The sequence below is a fragment of the Parastagonospora nodorum genome (assembly GCF_000146915.1).
Source record: "Parastagonospora nodorum SN15 chromosome Unknown scaffold_8, whole genome shotgun sequence".
Classification (NCBI taxonomy): Eukaryota; Fungi; Ascomycota; class Dothideomycetes; order Pleosporales; family Phaeosphaeriaceae; genus Parastagonospora; species Parastagonospora nodorum.
The window spans coordinates 698,920-714,952 of record NW_001884556.1 but is presented as its reverse complement, the minus strand read 5'-3'; the positions used below and the strand labels follow the sequence as shown (position 1 = coordinate 714,952).

General features: G+C 44.4%; 3 protein-coding genes across 3 annotated transcripts; all 3 read left to right on the top strand.

Annotated features, from left to right (window-relative positions):
* Positions 1-14: 14 nt before the first annotated feature.
* On the top strand, positions 15-1,654 carry SNOG_05793 (hypothetical protein; the record flags this gene model as incomplete). The annotated part of the gene is made up of 4 exons (XM_001796137.1): positions 15-447; positions 524-888; positions 936-1,271; positions 1,367-1,654. 4 exons carry the CDS (start codon positions 15-17, stop codon positions 1,652-1,654), a joined length of 1,422 nt encoding a protein of 473 aa, XP_001796189.1.
* A 551-nt stretch (positions 1,655-2,205) lies between these two features.
* On the top strand, positions 2,206-2,675 carry SNOG_05792 (hypothetical protein; the record flags this gene model as incomplete). The annotated part of the gene is made up of 2 exons (XM_001796136.1): positions 2,206-2,296; positions 2,368-2,675. The coding sequence occupies 2 exons, from the start codon at positions 2,206-2,208 to the stop codon at positions 2,673-2,675; spliced, it is 399 nt and encodes a 132-aa protein (XP_001796188.1).
* Positions 2,676-4,151: 1,476 nt separating this feature from the next.
* SNOG_05791 (hypothetical protein) lies at positions 4,152-11,090 on the top strand (the record flags this gene model as incomplete). The annotated part of the gene is made up of 4 exons (XM_001796135.1): positions 4,152-4,215; positions 4,273-4,453; positions 4,508-4,633; positions 4,814-11,090. 4 exons carry the CDS (start codon positions 4,152-4,154, stop codon positions 11,088-11,090), a joined length of 6,648 nt encoding a protein of 2,215 aa, XP_001796187.1.
* Positions 11,091-16,033: the final 4,943 nt, after the last annotated feature.

The window sequence follows — 16,033 nt, the reverse complement described above, 5'->3', positions numbered from 1 at the left end:
AGCCACATCCTAGAATGTCTTTACACGGTGAAGCCCACGAACATTCATTACTTGCTGAAGTGATTCGCGGTGAGCTTCTCAAAAAGCTGTCAAACAAGGCGCGAATTCTTCTACCATTCGATGAGGATAAGAGAGATTTCGACAAGGCCAATCTGCGCTTCACTCAGTATGAACGTCCAACATACCTTGCTGTAGTTGAGCCCAGCTGTGAACAAGACGTAATCAACGCTGTCAACTATGCACGGGAGAAGGGAATTCCATTTACGCCCCGCGGTGGCCATCATGCAGTCACGAGTACGATGAGACACTTCCAAAATGGATTGTGCATCAACATGCGTCCTCTCAACCAGATGCGATGGGATTCCGAGTACCAGCAGATCACGGTTGGTGGAGGGACTCTAACAGACGAATTTGTGCATTTCGCGCACGACTTGGGCATGGAAGTTAGTACGTATATTCAATCCTTCTCTTATGGTGATTTTTTTGACGAGAGCCAAAGACGTAGGGTCATGCCCCACAACAGGTATCATTGGTGTCTCCTTCGGCGCGGGTCTGGGTCGCCTTCAGGGCAAGTATGGGTTTCTCAACGACAACATGGTGTCCTGCAAGCTTGTACTTGCTGATGGAAGTGTGCTTATCGCCTCAAAAGATTCACATGCGGACCTATTTTGGGCCATCCGTGGAGCCGGCCACAACTTCGGCATCGCACTTGAAGCCACATTCCAAGTGTATCCGCAAGCGCATGGTGGTATACACCATACTTGGGACTTAGAGTACACACTAGATCAGTGTGACGAAGTCTTTGATACACTGAACAGTGTTCACGAGACTATGCCCGCTGAACTGGCAATTTTTGTCCTGTGGATGCGTCAGAGTAGTGGTCGCAAGGTAGAGCTAGCCGATAGCCAAGATGCCTACATGCTGACATGTCACAGCACGTCATCCTCGTCAACCTAGTCTGGTCTGGACCAGTAGCGGATGCATCTCCATATATTCAACGCTTCGAGTCTCTTCGCCCTGTTCTTAATAGTGGGTGCACGTCGGTGCCATGGCCGGAGTTACCTTTCTGCACCTACAAAGAGATAAACAAGCTCTACTGCAAGCCTGAGGTATGGCTTCGAGGGCCCTTGAAGATCATGGGCGCCGCATGCGTCGAAAAGTTCGATCTCAGGACAACTCGCGAGTTCTTTGAGAGCGTCAAGGTCATGAGCGAAGAGTGGGAAGACCGCGGCTGGTTCGGTGCTATGTTTGAGTGCCTACCTGACCAGCGCGTGCGGGAAATCCCAAATGATGCGACGGCTTTCCCCTGGCGTGGTGGATCAAATCATTTCTTGTGAGCTGCTTTGTGCCCTGTATCATTGAGCAGGCACTGATCTCAGATATTAGGATGCTGAACGCCACTCCAAAGCGGATCGAAGATCGCGCAATCTTCGAGAACCATCTCGATCACTGGAAGCAACGCTTCGTTGAGACGTCTGGGTACGGACGGCTGCAGCAGTACGTGAACTACGGCAATACTACTTCATCTTTGCAGGATTCGCTCGAGGCACTGTATGGTTACGAGCCATGGAGACTGGAGAAATTGCGACTTCTTAAGCAGAAGTATGACCCTGACAATATGTTTCGATGGTACCAGCCAATCGTGCAGCCATGATCCTAGATATACTGAGGTGTTTACAGTTGCGCTCAAAGCAGATAGTTGTAAATGCAATCAGCAGGCTCGTAACAGAATTCTCATGATTGTGACCTATTCCAACTGCCTATGGAAAATAAACGAATTGCAAACTTTTGCTGCGCAGTGGAAGACCATACGCATGGACCCCATAAACAACGAGATACACCTCGCGTATGAGGACGATCCAGTGCCTCAGCCTTCATTTGGTGCATCACGGGGGAAATTTCTCTAGTTTGCGATGCGCTCGCGCTCGGTTCCCGATCGGAGGCCCATGAGTCGCAACGTGGAGCATGATCTGACGCTACCTGCATCACCCGAGACGAGGTCACGAGGCTCAAAATTGTCCGAAGATGCAGCGCATTTGGTGGAAGTATTGTGGGGTGTACGCTAAACATGATCTTCTCGCTTTTCGTCGTCTCCACCAATTAGATCGGTACCTGGTACCACCCTGGAACTTTCAAATCTCCGTCACATAGGAAGTAGTCGGAATGGCATTGGCCCAGGGGCTGTCCGCCTAAGAAATGAACACGATGGCACGGTTTATTGCCCTATTGGTGCTGTTCAGTTCTCTTGATAGGAAGATTTGGAATATCCGCCTAGGTGACTATCCAGCCATCCAAGGTTCCTGGATCTCAACCCACTTGTCCCGCCATTAAATTGCGCTATTGACCCGATCCTGACCTGATACGAAGCTCCCGTATACGACAACAGGGAGGTCTGGCTAAAGCTCGGCGATCTTCGCTTTGGTACGGTGCAAAGTGTAGGTATGGATCGCGAACATGTATCCTCCGGGCTTGGCGACAGCCAACTCTGGCTCTCGCCTAAGAACATGGGCGGTGGTATTGACAACCCCCAAATAAGTGGTTCTGGTGGTAAACCGGCCGAATGGTTGAAGAAAAGCAGTTATGCGTGCTCAAACGTCGAGTTAGCATTGGACGCTCCATTCATGTTTTTGAGCCGACTAGAGGCCGATTCTATGCCTGCCGTTGACGTAGTTTAGGCTCCAAGTGGATGTTGTATACGACTATGAAGCGAAAGTCATGCGGCACGTAGACACCATTGAAGAATACCGCTCGGACTAGAGTAAGAGCATTTGTATCTGCCGTTTCTTGTACAAGGTTGCAGGAGCTTATCTTGTCATATTTATGGCCCCAAAACGCCATTCATCTCGCAAAACTTTTGTACATTGCACAACTTCCAATCATGCCTTCTACTATAGAACTGCCCACGAGAAAGCCGATTGCTATTATTGGCATCGCATTCAGAGGACCTGGAGATGCTCGAGACCCTGAGTCATTCTACCGTATGCTCATTGAGGGTCGCAGTGCAAGATCAGAGATCCCGAAAGATCGTTACAACGTCGACGCTTTTTATCACCCTGACCCAGAGCGACTGGGTAGTATTCAACAAAGGTGAGATCAGCACACCTTCTTTACTGGCTAAATTACTTGACAGATCTAACTGGAGATTGCAACAGACATGCACACTTCCTGCAACAGGACTTCAAAGTGTTTGATGCTCCATTCTTTAGCATTACACCGAAGGAGGCGAAAGCAATGGATCCGACTCATCGGATGTTGTTGGAAGCAACGTACGAAGGTTTCGAAAATGGTACGTCCCTTCGACTTCCTCGGAGGAGATGTGGACTCGTTCTGACTATCATCAATAGCTGGATTGAGCTTGGAGAAGGTATCGGGATCCCAAACTTCATGCTACATCGGCACCTTCACAGCAGACTTCCCCAATCTGCAAGCTCGCGACAATGAAGGACCTTCGATATACCGTAAGTGACAAATATGAGTCTCGCCCCCAACTGAGGGGGCGCACATCGTCGACGCTGTGCTGATATTCACGTATAGATGCGACTGGCATGTCATCTTCATTGGCATCCAATCGACTGTCCTGGTATTACAATCTCAAAGGTCCATCCTTGACTGTGGATACTGCATGGCAAGTTGCTGTGGTACATCAGATGTCACACGCTGTTGACTAACTTTCGGTAGCTCGTCAAGTCTGACTGCATTCCACTTAGCCTGCCAAAGTATTCGCACAGGAGAAGCTGAGATGGTATGTCCAAACCAACAAACTAATGGGTTTCGCTGAAAATGTTTGTATAGAGTGTGGTCGGAGGAGCCAACCTCATGTTCGGGCCGGACATGTCTATTCTTTTGGGAGCTGCAAAGATTCTGTCACCGGAAGGCAAGAGCAAAATGTGGGACGCAAACGCTGATGGTTTTGCCCGCGGAGAAGGCTTCGGCGTCACTATCCTGAAGGTCAGTCTTCCCCAGATCAACGTCTAGGTGTGGAAATCCCCATTCGACTGACCATATCGCAGCCTCTGGATGCAGCATTGCGCGATGGCGACACCATTCGAGCCGTTGTATTGGCTACTGCTACTAATGAAGACGGGCATACCCCTGGTATCTCGCTGCCCAATAGTGAAGCGCAACAGGATTTGATCCGAAGGGCCTACGAGATGGCAGGTGTGAATCCGGCAGAGACAGGCTACGTTGAGGCCCACGGTACGGGAACGCAAGCTGGTGAGTGACATAGAAGTACAGCGCAAAAAGTGTCAGGTGCTGACCAGATATGCACAGGTGATCCATTAGAAGCTCGCGCTATTCTCAACACAGTTGGCGCGGTCGAGGGTCGCAAATCAGACCTGTATGTTGGCTCCGTTAAGACAAACATTGGTCACCTTGAGGGTGCAGCAGGGGTGGCCGGAGTAATTAAGGCTGCATTGGCAGTTGAGCGCGGTTTAATACCCCAGAATCTATGGTGAGCAAACCGATCCGAACTCTGTCTCGACGGGCATGCATTTACATTAGTCAGGTTTGAGAAGCTGAATCCAGAGATTGATCTTCCGAGAAACGTCAAGATACCACTCGAACTGACACCGTGGCCGCACAGCGGACCTCGTCGTGCAAGTATCAATTCATTTGGTTTCGGAGGCGCGAAGTACGTAAACTGTATGACCAATTTCATGTGAGACATAAACTGACTTTGTACTCTGACATCTAGTGCACACGTCATTCTTGAGGACGCAGCATCCTTTCTGTCACGCTACGATCTAGGGGGAAATCATGCCACTACAGTGCATCATGATGATGGAGAAAGTTTGCATGACGTCTACTGCAGTGAGGGTTCAAGCAGCCTTCCCAGCACGCCTCGTGGAGAAACCACTAGCGGCGAGCACAGCGAGGCGACAAGCGATGCATCGAGCGAAATCCTACGTGAGACTTATCCCACGCCGAGATTGTTTGTTCTGTCTTCGAATGACCAGAACGGCGTGAAGCGCAATGTTGAGCGCTTACAGAGCTATCTCGCTTCCAGGACCTCCACTACTCCCTCTTTCCTCAACGACCTAGCATTTACACTGAACTCGAAGAGGACAACACTACCATGGAAATCTTACGCTGTTTCCAGCGGTCTTAGCAACCTGCAGGAACAGCTTTCAAGTCTTGCTCCTGCAGTCCGCTCTTCCAACTCAACTGTACCACGAGTTGCATTTGCTTTCACTGGGCAGGGTGCGCAATGGCACGCTATGGGAAAGGGTCTTTCCATTTATACGGCGTTTGCAAAAAGCATGCAACGCTCTGAGGTTCTGCTAAAGTCATTTGGCTGCCCATGGAACCTTGCCGAGGAACTGAGTCGCACCGAGGCTGAGTGCAAGCTCCGTGAGACCGACTACAGCCAGCCAGCATGCACAGCCATTCAAATTGCTCTTGTAGATCTCTTGAATGAGTTTGGTGTACGCCCCGTTGCTGTCCTTGGCCACTCCAGCGGCGAGATCGCCGCTGCGTATACTGCTGGCTTCATTGACCACGAGGCTGCAATCAAAATTGCTTGGCTAAGAGGACAGGTCAGCAAGACGGTGTCTAAGAATGGCGGAATGTTAGCAGTTTCTGCAAGTTCCGACAGCATACAGCATCACCTGGAGTCTTTGAAGTGCGGCAGGGCCATTGTTGGATGCTTGAACTCGACCAAAGCTTGCACGGTCACTGGCGATGCTACCGCCGTTGAAGAGCTACAGAAAGTGTTGAAAGAAGCTCAGGTAGCATGTACTCGACTACCCATGGACGTTGCATACCATTCTTTCCACATGGAATCTGCACGGGACAGGTACGAGAAGGCCTTGGAGGGTATCCCGCATGGGATAACATCTACCATTCCCATGTTCTCCTCGGTGACAGGCAATATCGTCGCTGCCACGCAAATGAAGCCATTCTACTGGGTCGACAATCTGGTATCTCCAGTTAACTTCGTTGGCGCTGCCCGGTCTCTTCTACGCCACCAGGCCAATTCACGCAGAGCCTTTGCAAACTTGTTCGTCGAGATCGGCCCTCACTCAGCACTGCGAAGTTACCTTCTGGACATTTTCAGCGGTGAAGACTGCGCCGCGGATCTGAAGTACACCACGATTCTTCGTCGCAAATTCGATGGCGCAACTACTACGCTTGAAGCCATCGGCCAGCTCTGGTCTCAAGGATGCGCTGTTGATTTCCAAAAGGTTAATGCAACATCTCGGGAAGATGCCAAGATGCTGGTAGACTTGCCTCCGTATGCCTGGAACCACAAGTCCTACTGGGACGAGTCGCATCTGAGCCGGCAACACCGTATGCGCCCTTCACCACGTACTGATCTCGTGGGTTATCGCCTTAATGGAACCCCGGAGCATACATGGCGCAACTTCTTGAGGTGCAACGAGAATCCCTGGATCCGTGAGCACAAAGTCCAGGGCGACATTCTCTACCCTGGTGCAGGCATGCTTGTAATGGCAATCGAGGCGATGCATGAACTGGCGCAGGAGACGAGCGCCGATGAAGTCTATGGCTTCGAACTTCGCGACGTTAGTATCGACTCAGCGCTAAGGGTACCTGACACGGAGAAGGGTATTGAGGTCATGACGCAGCTGCACAATCGTCGCACCGGAACGCGAGCTGCGGTATCGTCGACACTCTACGAGTTCACAATCTCGTCGTGGAGTGAAGAGATGAGTTCTTGGAATGCTCATGCTTCTGGTCTGATCTCTGCCACATTCAAACCCTTCTCTCCATCTATGGGCGCTGAAGTGGCACTGAGCAATGAGCGTTACGTCTGTTCCATCGCAGAGGCCAGAAAAGTCTGCCAGACACCAGCCCGGAGTTTCCTCTACGACACGGTCGAGACGATTGGCATGAAGTATGGCCCCATCTTTCGCAATATGACCGAGCTATCTGCCGGGAAAAATGCCAGTTACGGTGTCATAAAAGTGCCGGATACCAAGGCAATCATGCCTAGGCAGTTTGAGTACCCGTACATCATTCATCCTGCCACACTCGACTCAGTTCTTCACCTCCTCTTCCCCAGCATCTCCGGCGAAGATCAAGCACTTAGCGAGGCGGTCGTCCCAAAATCTTTCGACCGCGTCTTTGTGTCAGCCAATGTATCGAAGACGGCCGGCACAGAGCTTCAAGGGTGCTCTACGGCAAAGAAACTGAGTTACACCACTTGGATTTCCAATATCACTATGTCAGATGCAGCAATGTCGGAGCCCACCATCATCATGGAGGGACTCGTTCTGGCGTCTGTTGGATCGACAGAAACTGCATCTCAGCAGTTAGAGACACGGGCCTCATGCTTCACACAAAATTGGCATCTTGATGCTGACCTGCTGGAACCATCTCAGCTCAAGGACATCATCTACAAGCGCACCTTGAAGAGCAAGGACGATGAATCGGTGCTCGACAAGCTCGAATTCGTCTGCCTGGTGTACATTTACCGCATTCTAGCCTGGTTCGAGAGCGCTGAGGGCAAGGCTCACGTGCCGCAAGACGGCTTCTGGAAGTCTTATGTCGAATGGATGCACGAAACTGTGAATCAATTTCCACCGCTACCAGCGGATGTTGACACCGAGATGCAGCGAGCCCGGGAGCGCATCGTCAAGTCGGAGAGTGGTGATATCACGGTGCAGATGGTCGACCGCATCGGGCAGAACCTCTCTCGCATCTTCGCGCACGAGGTGGAGGCTCTGCAGTGCATGACCGAGGGCGATCTCCTCTATTCCTTCTACCGTGGGGCCTTTGGCACCAGCTTCAACACGAATGTGGCCGAGTACGTCGGCCTGATTGCCGACAAGCGACCTGGACTGCGTATCCTAGAGATTGGCGCTGGGACGGGCGGCACCACTTACCATGTCCTGGAACGCCTGCGCAACCCCGACGGTAGCTCCAAGGCTGCGCAATACTTCTTTACGGACATCTCTCCTGGATTCCTTGCCAAGGCGGCTGATCGATTTGATGTGGATGCATCCATCATGCAGTTTGGCACTCTGAATGTAGAGAACGATCCCGCGGAGCAAGGATTCAACCCTGAGTCCTTTGATCTTATCGTGTGCGCCAACGTACTTCACGCGACGAAGAGCATACAAGAGACCCTAGCGCATTGCAAATCGCTGCTGAAGCCTGGTGGCCGTCTCGTCTTGTCCGAAGTTACTATCAAGCGCATCTTCTCGGGCTTCATCATGGGCCCTCTGCCAGGCTGGTGGCTAGGAGAGGCAGATGGCAGGTACGGAGGCCCGCTTCTAGACGTGGAAGAGTGGAAAATCGCGTTGACCATGGCTGGATTTTCCGGCGTTGATGTTGATATCCGCGGTGACAGAGACACCTCGAAGGAGCCCGTCTCGTTGATCATCTCAACAAAGCCTGAAACAAGAGCCTCCACTCTACCTTCCTGCCTTATCATCACTCCCGGCACCGAATTGTCCGACAAGCTTGCAAGTGCAATCCAGGAGGCATTCGTCTTTGCTGGTCACGCGGCCAGTATTGCTCAGTGGAATGAGGTTACCAAGGCGCATGTGGAGGGAAAGTATTGCCTCTGCTTGGCTGAATGGGAAAATGCTATTCTCGCCAATCTTACCGACGAAGACTGGGGCAGAGTACGCGAGGTTGTGCTTTCTTCAAAAGGCGCATTGTGGATCACTGGAGGCGCTACCTTCAATACGCCACATCCCATGAAGAGCTTGATGGTGGGACTCGCAAGAGCCATTCGAAACGAAGACGCCGGAGTCCGCCTCGCATGCCTCGACTTGGATTCTCCAGCGACAATTGATATGGAATTAGCATCGCAGACCGCGCTCAAGGTCGCTCGTGCATATTTCCGCGGAGACGGCACTGAGGGTGAGTTCACTGCACGTGGAGATCTGGTCTATGTACCGCGCGTCGAACGGACACTAGACGTCGATACATCACTACGAAAATACGAGGCCAAGGGCGAGCCCGAGATGGTGTCCTTCAGGGGCTGCGGACGTCCCCTCAAACTGACAATCAAGACTCCTGGTCTACTCGACACTTTCCAGTGGGAAGAGGATGAGACGTACCACACACCAATACACGAGGACTGGATCGAGATTGAGGTGAAGGCCGTCGGTCTCAACTTCAAGGACGTGCTGGTTGCGCTGGGAAACCTGGCTGAGGACAAGTTGGGCGTCGATGCTTCAGGCACTGTCACTCGTGTCGGATCTGCCGTCACAGACTTCAAGGTTGGAGACCGGGTGATGACCGCATCCTGCGACACCTTCGCCACCTACGTCCGCTTTCCAGCCAAAGGCGCCATATCGGTGCCTGCAGGCATGAGCTATGAAGAAGCTGCGTCAATGCCCCTCATCTTCCTCACTGCTTACTACGCGTTGGTGACCGCAGGCGGTCTTATCGCTGGCGAGAAGATTTTGATCCACGCAGCGGCTGGTGGTGTCGGACAAGCTGCCATCATGATTGCGCAAGCCAAAGGCGCCCAGATTTTCGCTACTGTTGGCGCGGAAAGCAAGAAGCAGCTTCTTGTCGAACAATATGGTATTCCTGAGAATCGAATCTTCAGCAGCCGTGATACCAGCTTTGTCAAGGGAGTGTTACGTGCGACGGGTGGCCAGGGTGTGGACGTTATCCTCAACTCCTTAGCCGGCGAAGCCCTCCGCCTGTCATGGACCGATTGTCTGGCTAAATTCGGTCGATTTTTGGAAATTGGAAAGGCCGATCTTTTCGCCAACACCGGTCTCGACATGAAACCTTTGCTAGACAACAAGAGCTACATCGGTGTCAACCTGCTCGACTTTGAGAACAACCCAACACCGCGAGCGGTGTCACTCTGGCAAGAGACAACCAAGATGATTCACGAAGGTGTCATCAAACCTGTCGCACCGCTCCAGATCTTCACCATGGCTGAAGTCGAAAAGGCGTTCCGTCACATGCAGGCCGGCAAGCACATGGGCAAAGTCGTCGTTCGGGTTGACGACGCAGATCTTGTCCGTGTAGTGCCCCGAGTTCCCCGAGTGAGCATCTGTCCCGACGCGACGTACGTACTCGCCGGACTGGGGGGTATCACTCGTGAGATTGCGCGCTGGTTAGCTGCAAAGGGTGCAAGGAACCTCGTACTCATCTCTCGCTCGGCAGCTAGCAGCGCGGACAACAGAGCCTTCGCTACGCAACTGAAGAAGACGTACAACGTCACGCCGCTGGCCTATGACTGCGATGTTGGCAGCAAGGCTGCTCTGCAGGAAGTCCTCAACGATCTCAGAGCCAAAGGTTTGCCACCCATCAAAGGATGTGCGACTGGCGCCATGGTCCTGCAAGACTGTCTCTTCGATAAGATGACCGCAGCCAGCGTCCGTAGGACTGTAGGTCCCAAGGTCCACGGTACCTGGAATCTGCACGAACTTCTACCACGCGACATGGACTTCTTTGTGATGCTGTCCTCACTAGCCGGCGTTATGGGTCATCGCGGACAGGGCAATTACGGGTGCGGCAACAACTTCCAGGACGAATTTGCAGCATTTCGGCGCAGTCAGGGTCTCCCCGCGATGACGATCGATATCGGCTATCTCCTGTCAGTCGGATTTGTCGCTGAACATGATGAGTACGTTGACCACGTCAAGGCCATGGGGCTTAAAGTCATGCACACATCCGACCTACATGGCTTGCTCGCAACTGCCATCGAAGGCCCCGCGCACCACCCGGCCCAGGTAATGTGCGGGCTGCCATTCAACGAGCATGACGATGCCTGGTACTGGATGGCCGATGCGCGGTTCGCGGCTCTGCGCAATGTCGCTGCCGGTTCCTCTGCGAAAGCCGGACAGACCATCTCATTGCGCGAGGAGCTGACGCGATGTGCGACCGTCAGCGAAGAGGCCGTGCAACTCATCACGGCGGCCATTGTGCAAAGGCTTGCGAGCCTAATGATGACGCCTGAGGCCGACATTGATGCCGGCAGGCCGCTGAGTGCATATGGTGTTGACAGTTTGGTGGCTGTGGAAGTTAGGAATTGGATCGCTCGCGAGGTTGCGGTTGAGTGCTCGGTGTTCGACGTAATGCAAAATGTGCCGATAATGCAGTTAGCGCAGAATCTTGCAGAGAAGAGTAAGTTACTAAGTAGAGAATCTTAGCCTAATATTTAGTTACTTTATTTATTTATTCTAGATATAAATATAAAGTAGAGGTATTATTAAGAAATAAGCTAGACTAAAAGAAGATAGTAACTGCTTTCTACTATTAACGTGCCTATGCGCGACGCGATTAGAGTTGCGTAATAATTACTAAACACTATATAGATTATCTTAAAAATAAGGCTATAATAACGCGTACGATAGCTATTATTATAAGATTTCTTAGTAGTTTAGTAAATAAGACCTTGCAATTATTTTATACTATTTAAATTTACTTAAGAGCTTAACATTATAGCTATGTAACGTTACCTAGAGTAATAGAGAAGATAGAGTAAGTAAAACTTAAATACTACCTATAGTATCTCTAACGCATTTCTAATACTTCTTCTTAGAAGAGACTGCTTATAAAGCTTTACGCTTACTATAGAGACGTAATATAGATTAAGGTTATACTTTTTTTCTTAATTTTTTTAACTTTTTATATAATTTCTAGAATATTTAGCTCTTATAGAGTATTAAAATATATAATAAAGCTTACTATATTTAATAAAGTCTTTAGTAAATTACTAATAAAAGTTATATATTTTTAGTAATACTAAGAAAAGTTTATTAACCTAGGTTAATAAAAAGAATTTCTTATAAGTATATAATCTACTCTATATAATAATATAGTATATAAAGAAATAGATATTATACTATAATACTCTATAGAACTAAAGATTATATGCTTAAACTATTAGTATTCTAATACTATCTTTATAAGTAATATTTTACTACTCTTTTTATAAGTTAATTTATACTACTCTTCTTATAAGTTAATTTATACTATTCTTTTTATAACTAAACTTATAGTATCTTATTTATAAATAATTTTCTAATACTCTATAGTGTACTAAGAATCTTAGTTACTCTTAGAGTACTTAAAGTTTGCCTTAGAGAAAATTATAACGTCTAGAGATAGAGTATAATCTTAATAACTTATATTCTATACTATTCTAGAGCTTAAAATTTTAATAGCAAGTAGGTTATATATATATCTATCTATATATAAATTTTTAGATTAATATCACTACTATAGCGTAGTGCATTAATAGTATTATAGAATATTAGAGATAGCTAATTAGAGTTCTGTTAATAAGCAAGAGTTATTCTATTAACACTCTAATAAACTTTTATTCTATTAATATTCTAATAAACTTTTATTAACATTAATACTCTAATAAATCTATATTAACGTTAATACTCTAATAAACTTCTATTAACGTTAATACTCTTATAAATCTATGTTAATATTAACACTCTAATAAACTTCTTATCGCAGTATTAATACACGAGAACAGTAAAGTACTAATCTACGTAACTAAGCTAACTAAGCTTAGGAAGTAGACTAACGTTTCTCTATAATCTGTTTGTATATTTAAGCTAGCTCTTCTAATATATTAGAAGAGCAGTAATTAATATAATCTTTTCTCTTAAGTTTACTTAGCTACAACAGTTATAAGCCTAGCGCTATAGGATTATAGAGTTAATTCTCTACTATATATCTTGTATTTACTAAGTACTTAAATTAATTATTCTACTACTCTTATTTCTCTTAAACCTCTTAAATTATCCTAATAATATTAGTCTAAATAGACTAAATAGACTAGATAAAACTTTCTTTTACTGTTACTCTTTAAGCTTATAAAGACTAGCTAGCATAGTATATTTAGCTTAAAGTGCACGCTATTAGAAAGCAAGTATAGAACTATATTAATCTAGATAGCCTATCGCAACCTAATCTTCTTAATAACGCTTCTCTATATCTAGAATTATCTACTAAGCTAGTTAAGCTAAAGAATCCTTCTATTAGAGCTACTAATAAAGCAAAAGCTAATTATAAAAAAGTCTTTATAAGAATATATTAAAGATATTAAAGCTTATAAAGTTTTATTGAGCTAACTATAACAAGAGAGTCTAATAATAGAAAGTTCTTACTGCTAAATAGTCTTAAAAAGCTGCTGCACTTATAAATCTTTAAGACTAGATTATAAAAATAGTCTTACTAGACCTTCTTAAGCCTATTTAGATTAGGCTTTTCTAGATAGATAACTTAAGCCTCTAATTATAACTTAAACTACTTAAAGATTAGCTAGCTCTAAGTAAGGCTATAACTTAGAATTAAATTAAATAAGAGTACTAAGCTTACCTAGATAAAGCTAAGCATAGCAGAATTAGACTAGAGAAGTAGTTTAATAAATAGTAAACTCTCTATGCCTAAGCCTAGACGTATAACGTTCTAGAGGTTAAAGAGACTATTGCTCTTACTACACTTTCTTAAGGTAATTATAGCAAAATACGCTCTAGAATAGGCCTAATAGAAATAAGCAGAAGTTATAGAAAGGGTATCTCTAGGAAAGAACAATCTAATACTAGATAATATTGCTATAGTATTTAACGCTATACTAACTAAGTAATCTAGAAGCGCAGAAAAGAGAAAGAGACTATTAATCTTTGCAGTACTAACTCTAAATAAGCAAACTGCTTAGAGTAGCTTAACTAGAAAAACTAAAAAAGGCCTAAAAGTATACCTATGCATTAAACTAAATCCTTAAAAGCTTTAATTAGATAAGTTTTATTGCTAGAAACTATATTAACTGCCTTAAGCTTTAAATAGTAGTAATAGAATTAGCCTCTAGTAATCTAATTAAGCTTAATAATATAGATAAGAAAAAGATCTTAGAATAGTATAATAAGCCTAAATAGTAAGATCTCTATAAATAGATTAAAAAGTTAGGTTAGTCTACTACTCTAAGAAAGAAAAGATTAGATAAAGATTACTCTATTGCTATTTAAGCAAGCTTAATTAATCTAACTCTCTTTATAAAGAAGTTACTAGAGGTCTATAGCACTACTTTTAATTAGCACTTACTATATTAATCTATAATTCTTAATAGTAGAGCATGCGTTTACTTAGTAAATAATTGCAGTCTAATTAAAAAGAGAACGTTTATTAAGGCTATAAATAGAGAGTGCATTAAGATAGGAACCTAATACTTATCTATTAATAATATTAGTACTTAGATTATAAGAAACTTAATAATTAGACTAAATAGGCTATATACAGTAGACCTTATACTTACTAATATAAAGGTCGTTAAGGGTTGTCTACCTTAATATTATCTTAGAAGCAAGACTTTAAGATTAAGGAAACGTCTAGTATACTAGTTAGAATTAAACTCTCTAATATAGTAACCTATCTAAGAATAAGTTACTCTATACGCTTATTAAGAAGTATAACCTTAACTTCTTAGAATTAATTAAGTCTTCTTATTCTCTAGTCTTTACTATTATAAAAGCTATGCTAAGATTATATTATCTATAAAATAGAAGTAGTAATAAGTAAATATAGCACTAATAATTAGGTTATCTTAGATAGAAGGCACTATAGGCTCTAACTAGATATATGCAAAACGTTAAAATTACTAGTATTAGAAGGATTAATTATAAATATTATGTAATAGCATACGCCTTATAGGTAATCTTAAGAAGACTAAAAGAGAGATTATCTTAACTCTTCTATTAGATCTTATAGGACCTATTTAATATGCATTTAGAATAATTAGAAGAGTAATAGTTATTACTAATAAAGAATAATTATTCTAGAAAGATTAAGAATAATAATCTTCTATTAAAATTACTGCTTAAGATTATAAAAGTTATTAAAAGGTACTACTAGAGAGTAAGAATAAAATATAATCTTTTAATTATAGAGATATACTAAGATAGTAATTAGGCAACGTAACTATAGAGAGAATAATTAAGATTTAAGAAATAGGCAGATAAAAATAAGATTGCTATTAAAGCTACTCTATCTTATACTTATAAGCTAAATAGCTTAGCTAAGCGTGTAGAATAGAAAATAATTATAAAGGTAATAAAGGATACATATAAGCGTAAATCTGCCTAATAAGCTTTAGCTAGAGATACTAGAATATAGCTACTTAGCTTTATAGAATAAGCTTAACAGCACTGCATAGATATTAATTACTAAATAAGGTTCTTAATTTCTAGTTTTAATAATACTTTAGATACTATAAACTAGCAGTTATTTAATTAAGAATAGCTAATCTACGCTTAGATTAGAGTAGTATATATGCGTACAGCTGTTAAGCTTATCTATATAAATTTAGATTAGGTAGCTAGTATAAGATATAGGTTTTTTAAAACTAATCCTAGAGGTTATATTAGATACTTAGTAAGCTATTAAGCCTTAAATATCTATAGAATATAGATCTCTTTACTTAACTAGGTTATTACAACTTGTAATATTAGGTTTAACGAAACTCATTTCTTTTAAGGAAAGAATAATAAGAATATAGAAAAGAAATTAGCGCTTAAGATTGCTAATATTCTATATAATAGCGAGCTAGATAATCTAGGCCTCCTTATTAAGAATAAATTATACCTAGAAGAGCAGTAAACTAATAAGGTTAGAAGAGATACTAAGAGTAATCTTAGAGATAAACTAAGTGTATAAACTAATTAGATAGCTAGCTAACTAAATAATTAAGAAGTTATATAAGAAGAAACTGCGCAAGACGATAGCATAGCTAGTAATTAACTAAGAATTTGCGCAGGACCTCTAAAAGATTAAAATTAGCTTGTATCTGCAGAATGCACACCTAAGCTAGGTAATATAGAGGGAAACTTTAGGTATAATGCTTAAAGTATAAGAAGAGATAGCTAATAGTAGATATATCTAGCTAGTAGAGCTAAAATATCTCGCATTCCACGCGTACGAGACGACAAGGACCATTCTATGCAGGTTGTCGTCGTCGAGTCCGTACCGGCGGATAATCTGAGTTTTTCCAGCGTAGCCTGAGGCGCGAAGCAACAGAAAGTCAGTTCAGTCACTAAAAGCGCGCCAAGACTCTCGCGTACTACATGAACGAGTGCGACGC